The 17,136-nt window shown below is 47.9% G+C and overlaps 1 protein-coding gene across 1 annotated transcript in view; it reads left to right on the top strand.

Annotated features, from left to right (window-relative positions):
• Nucleotides 1-15,817, top strand: part of RASAL2 (RAS protein activator like 2) — a gene marked incomplete at both ends in the record, with an annotated part of 149,142 nt that extends 133,325 nt beyond the window's left edge. Inside the window, 9 exons of the mRNA XM_079535689.1 lie at nt 920-1,064; nt 1,937-2,173; nt 2,823-3,024; nt 5,553-5,752; nt 6,194-7,055; nt 10,274-10,408; nt 11,488-11,690; nt 12,185-12,272; nt 15,653-15,817. Of these exons, the coding sequence (XP_079391815.1) occupies nt 920-1,064; nt 1,937-2,173; nt 2,823-3,024; nt 5,553-5,752; nt 6,194-7,055; nt 10,274-10,408; nt 11,488-11,690; nt 12,185-12,272; nt 15,653-15,817 (2,237 nt within the window). The remainder of the gene's footprint in view (nt 1-919; nt 1,065-1,936; nt 2,174-2,822; nt 3,025-5,552; nt 5,753-6,193; nt 7,056-10,273; nt 10,409-11,487; nt 11,691-12,184; nt 12,273-15,652) is intronic.
• Nucleotides 15,818-17,136: the final 1,319 nt, after the last annotated feature.

Below are 17,136 nucleotides of genomic sequence, written 5' to 3'. Positions count from 1 at the left end.
TGGATCCCAACAAAAAAGCTTAAGATGTGCCACCTGCTTTGGTTGCGAGAACACTGCTGGCTTCAGGTGGGGGGGAAGCACTGAGGGTTTGTGTGAAAACAAAGCAAGAAGAAACAAAGGCCCCTTGCACAAACAAGCCTCTTGGTGTTAGCTTGCAGCCAGCAAGATCATCTGAGGGGATGAACTCAGAAGGCAGTGAATAACTAAAGGAATGAATTAAGGGGTTTGCCTTGTGATTGGCATGCTACCATAGATAGGAAAAGCAGTAAGTAGCTCATTCCAGCTCATTAAGGGAACTTCACCTGTTTCTGTGTCCAGTTTCCATTGTGACACTGTAAAAGAGGGATTTTGAAGGATGAGGGTTATGAAAATGCTGTGAGATGCTGATGGAAGAGAATACTGTTAGTACTTACCTAGTCCTCTTACTGAAGTGCAAGGTGACACTTCAAAATTCTGAAAACAGTAAATTTAGAATGAAGAAAAATAAATAACATTGTCAAATATATTTCCTGAAGAAATTCTGAAGACAAATAGCGAAGGTTCATTTCTGAGGCTGTGGATAATCATATGATTGATAATACAGTCGGAGTACAGAGTCGAATCCTGTTCTCCAGGCTATAAATGCAGTGTCTGCCGGGGCTACGGCAAAGCCGTCCTGTTATTGTGCCTGGGTGTGGGGGCAGTGAGGGCACGGCAGGCTGAGGCATTAGAGCAGCAGTCGTCTGATCTGCCAGAGCAAATGCTGGCCTGAAAGAGCTGGGAGGAGCTGTGTCCCTAACAGCTGGTGTCTGGAGACTATTGCAGACACGGAGAGGAGAAGAGGCAGTTGCCAAGGAAAGGCATAAACAGGATTTAAAGGTGTGTCAAGGAGGCTTCTCGTGTAATTACCCCGGTTTGTCATCCTCTTCCTTTTGTCCAGGGGAGTTTATCAAGGCTTTGTATGAGTCAGATGAAAACTGTGAAGTGGATCCCAGCAAATGTTCATCCAGTGAATTAACAGACCATCAGAGCAACCTGAAAATGTGTTGTGAGCTGGCCTTCTGCAAGATTATCAATTCCTACTGGTGAGGCATCTCCCCTCCCCTTCTCCCCTGTTAGGTCATTTGCTCAGGAGGTGCCCCTTCCTCCTCTACAGGTGGGAAAACAGTTGTACAGGGAAATAGCATAGACCTTTCAGTAGATCTTCCAATCCTGATCTTGTTTGTTGTCACTGTCTTACTGTGTGAGGAAGTACTGCAGGTGGAACTCAGCCCCAGGTCAGGGTGCTGCAGTGCAATATACCATACCTACTGCAGCTTCTGCTGGCATGCTGTGCCGAGGGAACTGCAGCGGGGAGAGAATCCGGTGAGAGCACTGCAGCTGAGTTTAGGCTTGGGATAAAAAGCTGAAAGTTCAGATATTCAGGGAAAATCTCTCAGCCCCTTCAGATCTGTAAAAATGAGCAGGAAAACACAAGGATGGAGGAAACGTTGCCTGAGAGCTTTCTGTTAGTCTCTGTTTCTGAGTGCCATTGCAAGAAGGGCCTTTCTGCTTCGAGGGGAGCACATGTGGAGCACTGATCGAGGTTAACAAGCCAGGTAACAGTTGTAGTCATGGAGTTCAGTTTGGTTCAGTTTGTTTTTCATATTCTAACACCGTGTTTGCTCCCAAGTAGCAATGGATAGGTAGTTCTTAGCTTGTAAGTCAGCGTCTGAAAAGGGCTTCGTCTAATAGATATTAAAACGGATGCTTTAAAGAGTACTTAAGTATCACCAGATTAAGTGAGCATCCAAGAATAGATGCCTAATGACATTTCCTAGCCTAGGGGAGACAAGAGACAATAAATAAAGCTGATTACAGTTTCTCACAGATAATTGTTTCAGGTGATTGATCATCAGTTCAATTTGCTATATCTCATTGCCCGTGCAATTTTACGTCCCGGTTTATTCTTTTTCAGCGTGTTCCCTCGTGAGCTGAAGGAGGTGTTTGCATCTTGGAAGCAGCAGTGCCTGAGCAGGGGCAAGCAGGACATCAGCGAGCGGCTGATCAGTGCCTCCCTGTTCCTCCGCTTCCTGTGCCCCGCCATCATGTCCCCCAGCCTCTTCAGCCTCATGCAGGAGTATCCCGACGACCGGACATCGCGAACGCTCACACTTATTGCTAAAGTCATTCAGAATCTCGCCAATTTTGCTAAGTAGGTGGTGACAGTAAAACTGAAGTCTGTGCCCCTAGGGCTGCAAGCGACTGGGGGGTGCAGTGGAGTGAGGAGAGCAGGGCTTGGTAGTCGTGTCTGCACACAGCAGGTCGAAGTCAGCTTTAGAAATGGAAGAAAGTTCTCGCTTAGATGTGAAGCCTGTTCCCCTCGGGACACCTCTTCACACGCAGATTTGGGCTGTGTTGAATTGTAGAGGGACACCATATAAACCCAAGAAGAGAGTTGTGCATTAGCATGTCGGTGTGTATTCTGTTTCTAAAGAAGAAAGACTGTTCCCACCGAGGAACTTGACTTTCCCCTTCTCCTCCTCCAAAATTCCCAGCTGAATGGTAACGAGGGCATGTCTCTTGCAGGGGAGGGAGTGCAGAGAAGGGGAGGAGCAAACAGATTGCTGTGGAGGGAGAGATGGGCTGAGCCCCTCATTCGTATCACAACCAGTGAGTTACTGGTGTTTAAACATGGCCAAAAGCAATGAATGGTGTTCCCCACTCTTTTTTTCCTCCCAGATCCGATCTTTAGAAAGGGAGATCTAAAGTTAAGTGTGTAAATAACTGTCTGCAAGCTCTCGTGCTGCATATTTTGTACAGAAGATGTTGACTGGATGTTCCCCCACTCTCCTTTCTTGCAGGTTTGGTAACAAGGAAGAGTACATGGCTTTCATGAACGACTTTCTGGAACATGAGTGGGGGGGAATGAAGCGATTTCTCCTGGAGATCTCTAATCCAGATACCATCTCAAACATGCCTGGATTTGAGGGCTATATCGACCTGGGCAGAGAGCTCTCAGTTTTGCATTCCCTCTTATGGGAGGTTGTGTCCCAACTTGATAAGGTAAAGCAGGCTGGAGGCCTGGGAGGGTGAATCCGGTGATTGTATCATAGCAACTGTAAACACTGGGAAACATCAAGGGAGCAGCTGAAGCCTGCACTGGGGATAACTTATTCAGCAGCTTCAGAGAGGAATGTGTGATAGTGGTGTTTCACAACTGTTCTTTCTCTGATTCTTCATCAGTGAAGTGGTTGGCTCCAGCAGTAGTGCAAACATTTTGCAGAGCCTGAAGTAAGGCTGGGTGTTAAAAGTGGAGAAGGCAGCACTTAAAAATGGGCCTGGAATTCTCTGAGCAGCCAGGTTCCTTATAAGTGATCTGGGAAAAAGGGAGGGAGGTGGGCGTTCTGGGCAGAAAGTGAAAATCTTGTAGCCCTTGTCGATGCTCCTCTGGTGCAAGAATGTGCTGGCCAGGCAGAACACGTTCGTGTTCAACTCTGATCCAAAGCCAGCTGAGATGGTCTCATTTCTGCAGTCTTCAGATTAGGTTTTAGTAGATAAGAGGGTGCCATGTAAAGAGCTGGTTCGACACTCAGCTTTATCCTGTAACAAAGGCAGGGTGCTTTCTGCCTCTGCATCATGCTGGGATCAGATGCCTTTTCCAGACTCCAATAGATGCTCGTTGCCAGCAGGAAGCATCGTTTCCATTTAGCTATAGAGAGAGAAGAGGCGTTTGTTTGCTGCGTGGCTTTCCATGATCCCAAATCATTAAAACCTTGATAACAAAGGTAATTGATAAGGATCAAAAAAGCCAAGCTGTCCTTCATTTTCTGCTTTTTTTCTATGGAACTGTTCCATATTTTAACTTCAGAGCTGCATTATTTTGTCCATATTCCACTTATATCATTCTGTTTCTTTTGAAACTGGAGAGGTGAGGTGAGGCAGTGCACTCTTCCTGTTTTATTACTCTCAGGCTTGCCAAAACAGTGATTTGTTGGGTATCTCTTTCTTCACAGTACATTCTTTAAAAGAAAAGTGAAAAAATCTGAGCTTGTTGCATCAGAGTGAACAGAAATGTCCTTGTCTTGAAAAGACAATACGTATTAATTGTCATTGGCTCACAATTTATGGCCTTGTTTGCCCCTTTAGTTCATACATACGCACAGCGTACGTTCAGAATGTCACAGGCAGTAAGGTCTGCTCTAAAGGCAGCTCAGCAGCCTTAGGAAAACAAGCAAAGGGAGCACTCAGAAGACCATTTCCTCCATTTCTCTAGGCTGTGGTGAACTTATGAGCGCGAGTCAGGTGTCAGGTCGAGAGAAACCCAGCTGCAGTCTTTAGAACTGCAAATGGATCTTTGCATTCAGTTCCTGTGAGCTGCTCTTGCAATGCAGAGAAGAGGGAGGAGCCACACCTGGCTGGGCCGTCAAAGCAGATCTGCTTTGCCCTTTCTGTGGGTTAGATGCACAGATCTGTCCTAACAGTGGTTTGCTAAAAGAAGAATTAAGGGGTGAAGTTATGTTGCAGTGCTGCTTTACTGCAGGTAATGACTGGGAAATGATGTGAGGTCAGCTCTGAGATTTTAAATAGACACAGAAGTAGTGCTGGGTGTTAAGTGTCTGTAAAGATACCTCTCCTTGGAGTCAAGCTGACTGAATATCTGCCTGCAGGAGAAATACGGATGTCTTTGAAGGGAGCTGTTCTTGTGGCAGGCCTTTACCTAATGATAAACCTCCAGCATTTCCCCTTCTTCCTTCAGAGCCACGAGCCTGAAGATGCCCTGCAGGTGGTATAGCCAGTGACCCAAAGGGAAAGAGAGGCAGCCTGAATGAGCAGCCTTCCAGGGTCGGCTGCCCTCCCCTAAGCCCAGCCAGCACTGAGCAAAGGGTGTGTACACCTTTAATCCCAGGCTGATGTGATAACGTGGGGATGAGGATCGCTGATACTTTCATGAAGTTACTCTTAAGTAGGGAAGAACGGAAGAACGCCTTAGTTTTTGATAACAAGTTGCTACGGAAGTTGGCATCGGTGCAGGATGCCAAAAGGCAAATGAAAACTTTCCCTTTTCCCATCTCCCCCAACCCTTGCAGCCCTGCCATGATCCCCGTGAATGCCGCACACCCCTTTGTCTGTTGGCATGCATTTCCTTCACCACATGACACCTTTTGCCTGGAAAGTTCCCCCACCAGCTGAGTCTGTAGTCTGCGAATGCCCTTTAATGAATAGATACCATAGTTTTCACTTTGACCTCACCCAGCCTGGACTTAGTTCGCTTTGCATGAGAGTTTTGCATTGGAATGGCCATAGTTTTGTTTTGTTGAGCATGACTTTTTTTTTTTTTTTTTTTTTTAAATTTTTGGAGGTCAATCCTAATTTCTTTTCTATTTCCTTTTCTTTCCTCAATGTCTGCTGCACCCCGTTTCGTCTCCTCCATCCATCTCGTCGCCGTGGTCACCCTGCTCCGTAACACTGCCTTACGGTCCTGGCACACCCACACACAACCACCCACCTTCCTTCCTTCCACCTCCACCCCTCCGCCTCTGTGCATCGTTATCAAAAACTGGCGGATGTCGCGGTGCTTGTTGTCCAATTAGGGTGAAAATTCCTTCCTACAGGCGACCGTGGCAAAACTGGGACCTCTTCCTCGTATTCTTGCTGACATCACCAAATCAATGACCAACCCTACGCCAATACAGCAGCAGCTGAGGCGTTTCACTGAGCACAGCTCTAGTCCAAACGTCAGTGGCAGTCTCTCCTCAGGGCTTCAGAAGATATTCGAGGACCCCACTGATGGGTAGGTAACAGCCCGAGCCTGAGGGGAGACTGGGGGCACAGGGAGCCACAGCTACGTCTATGGGAGCTTCACACAGCTTCTGTTGGGTTCTGAGATGTGCAAAGCTTTTGTGCAGGGTTAAAGGGCAACAGGAACCTCTCTGAAGTCTTGCTGGAAAGGGAGGGGTGTAAGGGGGGGATTTGGTGGGAATAGTTTGTGTTCCACCTGTGAAAAATAAAGATTGAAGCGCTCTTGAATCGAGCTTAATTTTCAAAGATGCAAGCGGTAATTAAGGAAGGCTGTGTTCTGACTTGAACACAGAGAGCTCATAAAAGGAAATCCAGTTCCTTGAAGCTTTTGGAGTAGAGGGGAGGTTTGATTGAGGTAAAGAGGTTTCTCTGGGACAGATCTCTGAGGGTCTTGGCTGCTTAAAAATTAACCAAACTCCTTTCCGCTCCGCAGTGACTTACATAAACTGAAGTCTCCAACCCAGGAAAACATAGATGGATATTTCAGGGGCAAGACCTTGCTGTTGGTTCAGCAGGCGTCCACCCAGAGCATGACTTACTCAGATAAGGACGAAAGAGAGAGCGTCTTGCCCAACGGACGTAGCATCTCCCTCATGGACCTGCAGGATCCCCACACCGCTCACAGCGACCACGCTTCCATGATGCACGACGTGCCTTTGCGCTTGGCCGGCAGCCAGCTCTCCATCACCCAAGTGGCAAACATCAAGCAGCTGTGGGAGACTCAGAGCACGCCCCAAAGCGCACCCCAGGTGAGGAGGCCGCTGCACCCAGCTTTGAACCAGCAGGGCAGCCTCCAGCCTCTGTCATTCCAGAACCCGGTGTACCACCTCAACAACCCGCCCGCGCCCATGCCCAAGGCCTCCGTGGACTCCAGCTTGGAGAACCTGAGCACCGCCAGCTCCCGGAGCCGAAGCAACAGCGAAGACTTCAAGCTCAGCGGGCCCAGCAACAGCAGCATGGAGGACTTCACCAAGCGCAGCACGCAGAGCGAGGACTTCTCTAGGCGGCATGTGGTCCCAGATAAGCACGTCCCCATCGCCTTGCCCCGCCAGAACAGCAGCAGCCAGGCGCAGATCCGCAAAATGGACCAGGCTGGCTTAGGGGCCAGGGCCAAAGCGCCGCAGTCGCTGCCGCACAGCGCGTCCCTGCGCAGCACGGGCAGCATGTCGGCTGTGTCAGGGGCTGTGGTGACTGAGCCCATCCAGAACGGCAGCCGCTCCCGGCAGCAGTCCTCATCCTCTAGGGAGAGCCCTGTCCCGAAGGTGAGGGCCATTCAGAGGCAGCAAACGCAGCAGGTAAGGAAAGTCTCTGCCCAGGCGTTTCGTGCTCTGGTATTCGACTGATCGCTGTGTTGAACGTCAAAGCTTTTTGGTGCGGCGCTGCTGCCCAGAGCCGTGGGAGCCCCATCCCTGGAGGTGCCCCAGGCCGTGGATGGGCCCTGGGCAGCCTGAACTGGGGAGCAGCGAGCCCACAGGGTGATCTTTGAGATCCCTTCCAACCTAAGTATTCTGTGATCTAAATTACGTGAGTCGTACTGGCTGACGGTGGCACTTAGCCTTGCTACTGGCCACAAATTGCCGACTTGTTATCATTACAAACCCAGCAGACCTAGTTTACCTATTATTTTGGATGCTTTTGTACAGAAGCTTAACAAAAATGTTTTTCATTTACTAAGGCAGCAGCACGCCTGCTGAAAGAAACAGAACTTGAACATTTTCCTAAATAATAAAGTAGCAGAAGCTTTGTTCTAAGTCATAGTTAAGGTTGCGGGAGTGAATGCATTTACCCTGTGGTGCTAACTTAAAAGCAAAGCTACCTAAAAACAGAGGAATAAACAAAGACTAAATATCCTGGAATAAAGTGTTGCCAAAATAATAAATAATTAGAGGTGTCTTAAGTGTGGAGAGACCTGCATTTCACCATGATCCACCAACCTACCACTGGCCCCAAATAAGTACTGCTTTTTCATTAATCATCCCAAACTGTGAGTAATGCAAACACTTTCTGGAAAGGAGTGTTTACATGTACCAATTCCTAATGCGTTTTATCAGTTGCTGGTAGGCAGCTGTAAATCACGATTTTCCTGTCAGAAAGCCAGCATTCCCTTAACCTTAAAAAAAAAATAATCCTGTTTTGATTTGCTGTGAATGAAAAGCATTTGCCAAATCAGTGCAATATTAAAGAGAAAAAGAAGTATCTAAATGCTTGACACTACAGAGAGTGTAGGAAGTGTCTTGACTGTGGGTCAGAGGGAAGGTGGTTGGTGTTAGTAATGTCCTGTAGCCTATGGCTAGGCAGGGAGAGGCTCTCCAAGGCAACACCTGTGCAGTTCCTTGGGTTGAATATATTCTTCTGTGGTCACTGCAGGAGTAAACATGTGGGGCTTTGATTTACCTGACCTGCTTTTGAAGACCTTCTATGGAGGATGCTGCTCTGCACACAGGCACGAGGGAGGAGTTCAGCTCCAGAAAGTCACAGTCACTGGGGCTGCACTGTGCTGCCCATGCAGCTACATCCCTGCTGGAGCAGAAGCACTGCTGCAGGCATGGTTGTGCAGGGGAAGCTTTGGGCTTGTAAGGCAAAGCTGGCAGAGGAACTCTGCTGCCAGCACAGGCTCCTGGAGGCTTTGCTGCTGTCCCTGCTGGCATAGCTGTCTTGGCAAACTCCCCTGAATGGTGCAGTTTAAAGGAAGACAGTTTAACTGGTGCCTGGGAACCAAGAGCAACCAGGGCTCCAGAACTGGGGTACGAGATCAGAAGCACTGAATCACAAAGCAAAGGCTGCTATGCCAAGTTGCTCATACCAGAAACGTAATTACTCATTGTTTGAAGTGCTTGCATTTGCGTCCTCCTTTTGAGTGTGTATTTCACATTCAGGCATGGATGGGGTGACAGGTTAAGTACATTGAGTACAACTGAGCCTAGTGCAGAGATGGTAGGAAATGTGCAGGCCAGGAATGACTTCCCTCTGTCCTAAATAAATCCATTACCTGTCCTTGTTTAGCATCAAAGCGGTGTGTCTGCAGGTATCTGTGCTCCGTAGCTGCATCGATACCTGCAGCTATGCCTGGCTTCAGGGCAGGCTCCTCCCCATCCCTTGTAGCAACGTGCATCTGCTTATTCTCCCACTCTCCTTCCCGTGCTAATTGTTGGCACTGGGTGCACAGGAGTACTTGCTCCTACTTCAGAGAAATCAATTTGTTCTTTCCTTCCCCACACCCCTGCGAAGTGCCTTGAAGTGTGCCAAAATGAGAGGCCAACATTTATTTTTTTTTAAATGCAAATTCCACTGCATTCTTTTAATTGCAAATCGTGTTGTGGAATTCTGTTCTTGTTTAATAAAAGAAAGAGCAAAAAGAGACGTTGGGCATGTTCTTTCCAGGCATAGCTTTGTGGGCGTTATAATTATTAAACTCTGTTCTCCACAAGTCCCATTTGTTTCTGAATGCAGAGCGAGGCCCTTTGTTTGCTGGGAGAGGTCAGCTTTTGCCTTCCATTTCCATTTAGTAGGTAGGTGGGAACAGAAATGTCAGCATGTTCCTCTGGGAGGGAGCAAGGAGGGGAATTGGTTCCTAGCAGGCATTTCTTTTTTTCTCCTGTAAATCATAAACCTTTAGCATCTCAAGTGCTCGCCAACCTCCTGCCCTTCATAAGGTCTCTGAATGTGGCTGCTGGAAGCACACAGCTCCTCACTGAGACACTGACCTCTAAATGGCCACGCCACGGAGCAGCCCTCACTTTGTGCAACTGGAGGCGGCCTGCTTGGGCACAGAGTGAAGCCACGGATGGGGAAAAACTTGGTCTATCGCGTTTCTCAAAACCCAGAGACAGCGTTGCTCTTTCAGGGGTAGTTATGCTAATTTCTGGGCTTATGAACTTGTCTTTGTCTGCGAGAACTGCATGGAATTTTGACCAAGCTTCCCCCAGCCGGATGGAGAGTTTGGGGTTTCTTTTTGCAGCTTCCTTTCCAGACTCTTTTAGACAGCCCTCCTGGTAAGCACTGCTGGCCCTGGGTCCCTTTCATTGCTGTGGCTGGGTGCGATGCTGCAATAACCCTTGGAAATCTGATAGGCATCCCCATGTTAATGGCACACCTCTTGGCACTTCTGAGTACCACCACGCTGATTTCTGCCTGCAGCTCTGCAGCCCTTCGCCAGCCCCTGCCTGTCTGATCTGAGCCAGCCGCACATGGGGTTCGTTGCTCCATTTTCTGCAAGAGGGAAACCTCACGTTGAGAAGATCCTATTGAAAGTCTAGCAAAGGGAAGAAACGGATGTGAATGCGATCTGGAAATGAGATTTTTTCCAGAGAAGCTCACCTAGACAAAGAATATGTTTTCTCAAGTGTGCTGGTTTTAGAGAGGTTTCAGGGAGGATGAAGTATCTTTGCAAGAGGGGTTTTGGGGCTGTGGAGGCTGACAGATCCATGGGTGTTTTTCTCCTCCAAATGAACTATGTTAGAGCTGATTTGGGTGTGGTTTCTTTGAAAAATGCTTACAGGTGTCTCTGCTGCAGGTCCAGTCGCCTGTGGACTCGGCCACAATGTCACCAGTGGAAAGGACAGCAGCGTGGGTCCTCAATAACGGGCAGTACGAGGAAGTGGAGGAGGACACGGAGCAGAACCCAGATGAAGCCAAGCATGCGGAGAAGGTACCTTTCATTCTGTGTGGGCAGATGCAAGGGCTGCCAGCAGGTCCTGCCCACCCCACAGCTGGGTGCAGAGCAGCTGACAGGTGCAGCCATGCCAGTCATACCTTCAGAACCAACCAGGCTGTGTGGGCATGGCTTCGTGCTGCACATGCTGTCACACTGAGGCACAATGCCGTGCTGTGGATGAGCACACTTCCAGGCTGCAGCATATCAGGTGGCTGCACGTGGACGTAGCTCAGCGCTCATAGATGACAGGCTTGTATTCAACGTTTGCTTGCATCATGAGTCACGCTGCGTAAGTGCATTTTAGATCCTGCTGAAGTTGTTATTTTGATGACAACATCGTAGCTGCATTATTCTGTTGCTTTTTTGTGCTTGCGAAGTCTTTTAGTCATCGTGACATTCCATTTGAAAAAGAAACAACAACATGGTTGTTAATCCTAACTGAGTATAGTTCAGGATTTGCAAAGTGATTGTGCAAGTCTCAGTTAAGTGCAGTCCTCCAGTAGGTTCAGATTCACCAGCACTCACATTTTGTCCTGGGCTCCTCCTGAGGTGGACACCTGTCATTGACATGGCACAGTATTTCTGTACTAATGCAGAAATGGTTATCCAGTATTAAGTGGAAGGACAAAACTTCATATTGCCTTGTGAGCAATATGAGCTGCCTTCAGCCTGGAACAAGTGGTTTCATGCCTTGGTCCTGAGGAATGCACTGTTGGGGTGCTGCAGTAACCCAGTGTTTGATATTTCTGCTGTTAGCAGCATCTGTCTGGGAACTCCTTGGGTCTGGAGTGACTGGGGATATTACCAGCCCAGACTGAGGAGCCACGTCAGAGCCATCTGATGCTTAGTTTGTGCACGAAATCCTGCAGAGTGGCAATAGCATCATGCTGAATGGGAGCTTCCACGCTCCTTTGTCAGCGGTTGGCCGCAGCTGTACACTTGTCATTTACTTCCATGGCTGTGTTCTTAATGAAAAAAACGTCGGCCCTAAACAGCAGCAGAAAAGTATAACAATCTGATCTCTTCGTTTCCCCTTTTTCGCTGATTCTTCCCTTCTTTCTGCCTGCCTGCAGTACGAACAAGAGATAGCAAAGCTGAAGGAACGCTTGAAAGTGTCGAGCCGCCGGCTGGAGGAGTACGAGCGGCGGCTCCTGGTGCAGGAGCAGCAAATGCAGAAGCTGCTGATGGAGTACAAGTCCAGGCTGGAGGACAGCGAGGAGAGACTGCGCAGGCAACAGGAGGAGAAGGACAGCCAGATGAAAAGCATTATCAGCAGGTGAGGCTTGGGAGAGTTTGGAACTGTGTAGGGCAAGCAGCTCCCCTGCGCCTTATGCTCTCTTTGGCACTAAGGAAGGTAGAGCTGCATGGGTGGTTTGACATCTCTGCAGTGGTGCTGCCCTGCCTTGGAAGTGAAAAAACTGAGATATGGATATGGAAACTCGCCTCAGGTTGCCAAGAGAGTGGAGGAATAGGTGCAGGAATTTGTAAGGCTAGTCTCTGCTGTACTTAGAACTGGTCTCTTTGCTTTGTTTGGAATCAATACTGAGGCTACATTCTCCAGAACAGCAGTGTGTTTGGCTGTGTTGATTTTGCAAGTACCAGGGTTAGCCAGCTGGGAGCATGAGATGGATAAGTAACCTTCCTGGAGTGCAGCAGAATTCTGTTCCTGCAGACCAGGACAATCAGAAGTCAAACCAAGAGGCCAGAGTACCTCAAACACTCTGGAATAATGCTGAACTGTCCTAATTTATAATTCTTTTTGTGCATCAGGCTCATGGCAGTTGAAGAAGAACTGAAGAAAGATCATGCAGAGATGCAAGCTGTCATCGATGCAAAGCAGAAAATTATTGATGCACAGGTAAGGAGCTCAGAATCCCCAAGAACTAAGTGTTCTGTGCATAGAACCCATTATTTTCTCCTATCGTCTTGCCCCGACATTGCTATCTAGCTCCCAAGCCAGTATTGGCTCATGGTGTTGCACATGTGACCTACTGCCTTCTAGGAGAGTTGTGTTTTTTAATTAATGCAGCCTGCACTGTCTGACTCTGGCTTTTGAGAAAGCCTGGCAACAAATCACAGGACTGACTGCTTCTCCAAAATCTTTTCTGTTTTTATGAGATCCCAGGGGGGCAAAGGAGTAGTGGTGCATTGTGTAGACATCGTTCCAAGTGTGGGCCTGGGAACTCTGGAGAAGCTGTGCTTCATACCAGCATAGTTAGACTGCCATGTGCATGCATCTCAGCTATGCGAGCTAAAAGCACGGCTTTGAATGTTCCTGTGAAGACAAGAGAATGCTTGCCATGGAGCGTTGCCCAACGTAACCCCATATGTGGCATTTCACCCCATCCGACTGTCTGCGTCAGTCTTGGAGAAATGCCCCCTCTGCCACAAACTGCAGTGTTTGTCTCAGTCGACACGAGGTAGCTTTGGGACCTCATGGGCAATGCATGTGGGTGTATTGTGTGGGATCATGTCAGCTTTTCTTCTGTGTCTGTGCTGATCCCAGAGAGCAAAGCTTGTCCAATGGAACCCGAGACTGGTTTGGTATCTGCCTGCCACCCTGTGTTTGGAGGATGTCTTTCCTGCTCCTGGGTTTTTCAGTAGTTTCAACTATAAACTTGATGAATAGATAATCTCTCAAAATTGCCTTATTTCAGGAATAACCCCAATTGTTCCAGGAAGTTGTTTCCCTCGGTTGAACGCTGTTAAAGCTAGATTCAGAACAGGTCCACCAGAGGAGCCCATGTGTTTGCTGAGTAGCATAGCAATCCATCTAAGTCACATCTGGAAGATTTTTTCATAGCCTGTGATTCCCTTGGTACAGGGATCTAGCAGGGATTAGACAAGAAGAGTTCTTTATCATGTGCAGTTTGTGGAATGGAGTTGGAACCTGGCTTATCACATCTGTTTGAAGAGAGGTTGCTGCAAGGAAACCTGGGTTTTTTGTGCTTAATGACATGACCACAAGATGCCTTTCAGGATTTAGCTCTTTAGTGCTCAGGTGCAGCACCCAACACAACCCAGAGCACAAGGGCAGCCCTGTCCTCAGCACTGTTCACACCAGCTCTGGGCAGTGCCTGCTGTGCACAGCAGTGCTAGAGGCCCTCCAGGCTGACTGAGAGCCCCCAGTGAGCAGAGGTCTGGCAGCACTCTCCTTGGAGCTGCAAAGGGTACTAGCCCAGTTGCTATTGCAAGTGACATCTTCGCTGTGTTGAATTACAGGTCATTAATGGGAATGAGATAATTCAAACAGGCAAGTAAACCCAATCAGTTCTCTAGCTGAGCAGCACCCAGTCCTGGCCCAGTGCACTGACCTCCTACCCATTCCAGCTCCTCCCACTCCCTGTGCCCAATTCTTGCGTGTTAGATGTGTCGGATAGGTTGTGTTTTCCTTCGAGTGAGAAGATGCCTTTTCTCACTGAGCTCATTTTCCAAACGTAGGTTGCCTGCAGGCTGGTACAGAGCACTCACCAGTGCCAGAAAATCACCAGCCTTTTACTTTTAACAATGTGTAAAGACACTCCTGAGGAAGAAATTTTAATTTTGAAGTACGTATTCCAAGTGCTTACTGGAATAATGTACATATTGGAAATTTAGTCCAAGGAGGAGGAGTTTTAACTTGCTGAAGAGCACATTTCTGCAAAGGCAGTTGTTTTTTTCACTGGATTTATTTTGGCACCAGGGAAAGGTTAAGGCCCTCATCTCTTCCATGGCCAGCGCTCACAGCTTAGGGGAAGCAGCAGGGTGCTGGGGTGGGCTGCAGCCTGCCTTCCTGTTTATTGACTTCTGCCTTCTCCTCCATTTGCTCTGCAGTACAGAGATTGGTCTCTCCAGGGCTGCAGTGTAAGCAGTAGTTACATTCTGCTTTGTTTTTGCACCCAACCATTTACCCCTGTGGGGAGGCCCCTTGAGGAAAGCAGGCACAATTACAGCAGTACCACGCAGCCACTGTGCCGGGATGACAAACTCAGGGGGCTGTTTGTAGACCTACATCTCCTCAGCAGTTTGCCTGAACTGTCCCTTAATGTTTGTGCCTCCTATACATCATTTTCCTTCCATTTTGTTTCTTAAATGGGCTGGACGGAGAAGAGTTCCTACATGCTACTTTTTTCATTCAAGTAAGTTAGTCATTTTTCCTTCTCAGAGTGAAAAACACAGTTGGCTGGTAGCATGGACAGCGTGTGGGCCTGCTGCCATTTCTGCTGTTGCTCTATGTGGCTGCATTTTTTAATTTATTTTTTAGAGAAGATGAAAACTGCCATTTGTAATTGCACCAGCAGCTCTTTAGCTTGACCCTTCAGTGCTATGTCCCACTGCATCTAATCTAGTTGTTATGAGGCTGGGTTTTGCTGATGGGTTTTTAGGGTTTCTTATGATAAATTCAGTATATATCCATTAGCTCTGTGACTCCTCATGCTAAAAGCAGAGGCTGGAAGAACCAAAACTGGGATGTGGGAACCCAGGATTGAGTAGAGCCCGGGAGCCGCTCCGAGCTGGAATGGGTCTAGGAGCAGTGTGTGTTCAGTGTTTGTTCTTTGTGTTCTGTCCATGGCATCTCCCCCTCCACCCACATCGCCCTCTTTCTCCTTCACCTCGAGTAACCCCTTAGTTGTAGCTTTTGGCTGCTTCTCTGTGTTGCTATTGCACCCTCACTCCTGCTGGTGACTGCAGGCTGCCATCATTTGCTTTTTTTTTTTTCCATTCAATTTCAAACATACCATCGGTTTATTCTGAGCACACTCCATCCCAACTGCAGAGACGATGGCCATTAGATACCACCTGCACTTTTCTCTGCCAGATGAAACCGCCACTTTTATTTTCTGCTGCCTGTTTCTGTTTTTTCTAACGCATTAAAAGGAAATATTGGCTATTGTTATTAACGCCAGCACCCGTGCCCCCCTTCTCCCCCTTCCATGGCGAAACGCTGCATTTCCATCTGCCTCGGCTGGAGGCTGTCTGGAGAGAGCTCACCACGTAACTCCGACTCACCATCACTTCCATCATGCCTAAGGCCAGAGGGCCCGACGGGCACAGCCCACGAGGCCACGCCAGCCCAAGAAAACAGAAAGAGGCAGACATTCCATCATACCACAGAATGTTAGCTGAGCTGCCTCGGCCTAGAAATCATCCGGAGACGCTGTGTCGGCCCCAGGTCCTGGAAAGGCCCGTAAGGCAGGTTGTGGGGCAAAGGCTGTTTGTTCGTGAAGGAGCGCTGACGCTGTGGGCTGTTTGTTGCAGGAGAAGCGGATCGTGTCCCTGGACTCTGCCAACACGCGGCTGATGAGTGCCCTGACGCAGGTGAAGGAGCGCTACAGCATGCAAGTCCGCAATGGCATCTCCCCCACCAACCCCACCAAGCTTTCCATCACGGAGAATGGTGAATTCAAAAACAGCAGCTGCTAACTGGGCAGACGCTGCCGGCCATCTTCCCAGGAGAAGGGCAAGAGGGAGCGGACTCGAGAAACTCCACCGACGGCCCCTCTTCCCCGCCAGGTTTACATGTTGCTGCTAATAAAAAGAAAATAAGAACGAACTCTGAACGGTGGGCTTTAATTCCCCACTCGAGGCCAGGAGAATCGGGCTCCCGAGAACAAGTCCTTCCATATCACTGTGTAAATAGGGGGAGCTCTGGGTCATGTACAGAAAACGCCAATGTAAAATACCAAAAGGAAGTGAATACTGTAGATTTTTTTTAATTATTGCTATTTTTATTATTTTGTTTTCCCTCTTGTTGAAAGCACTGCAGTCCTTGGAGAAGGAAGAGGGGAGTGTGAGTGCATGTGTGTTGTGGGTGAGAGAGCTGAGCTGTGGGTTACATTAGATAGCAGCTGTATATATCAGGCTGACTGATGCAAGTGCATGAATGGAGTGAAACAGCAGTGAAATGAATTCTGTAACAAAACTCATCCTCTGATTTTATCCCTCTCTTCTCTAGTTGTCCTTTATCCGAATGCCAACTCAATAGCAAATGTTTTAGCAAGAAAATTGGCTCTTGCTGGCTCCTGTACCTGCTGTTGGTGGGGTTCCAGCAAAAACCAAAATTCTGAACAAGGTAAAATCTAGGGGCAGCGATCTTGTCTCCTTGCATTTGTACAGTCAAGCTTCCCAGCAAACAGACAGAGGGAATCTGCAGTTTTCAAGGTAGGATTCTTTTTACCCTCGTTGTAATGCAATTTGTATTTTCTGTTTTGGGAATTCACAGACCTGTAAATACTTTTTTTTTTTTTTTTTTTTTTTTTTTTTTTTTTTTTTTTTTTTTTTTTTTTTTAAATAATTTCAATCCAGTCTTTACTTTGTGCACTATGCAGCGACACCCTGAGTTATTCCCTGCACTCCATCAGGAGCAATCAGGTCAATGTTCTGAGGAAAGGGCTAACCAAAGGGCGCCCGTGCCCAGCCAGTAGAGTTCTGTCTGCAAAACTTCAGTTTTCCTGGCAGATCTCTTCAACTCTGTCCTGTTCACTTTCACTGTTTCAGCCACCAGCTTAGTTAGTTTAGTTCCAGTTAAAGGCAAGAGCTTCCATTTCCACTGAAATTTGCCTTTCTCTGGATATTTTTAAGGGTTTTGTTTCGAAGTTCTTTACACTCTTATTTTTCTTAAGGAATTTTGACTTAGCTTTCATCTCTAATTATTTTCAGTTGCATTTCGTAGAAGCATATTTACAGGCTGTATGTCAGTGTGTGTATCATTACAAGTACAAAGTGACCTTCTCGTGGCAGAT

Source organism: Tetrao urogallus (assembly GCF_951394365.1).
Source record: "Tetrao urogallus genome assembly, chromosome: 5".
Taxonomy (NCBI): domain Eukaryota; kingdom Metazoa; phylum Chordata; class Aves; order Galliformes; family Phasianidae; genus Tetrao; species Tetrao urogallus.
The sequence above is the reverse complement of the archived record's forward strand: the minus strand, read 5'-3'. Positions and strand labels throughout refer to the sequence as shown.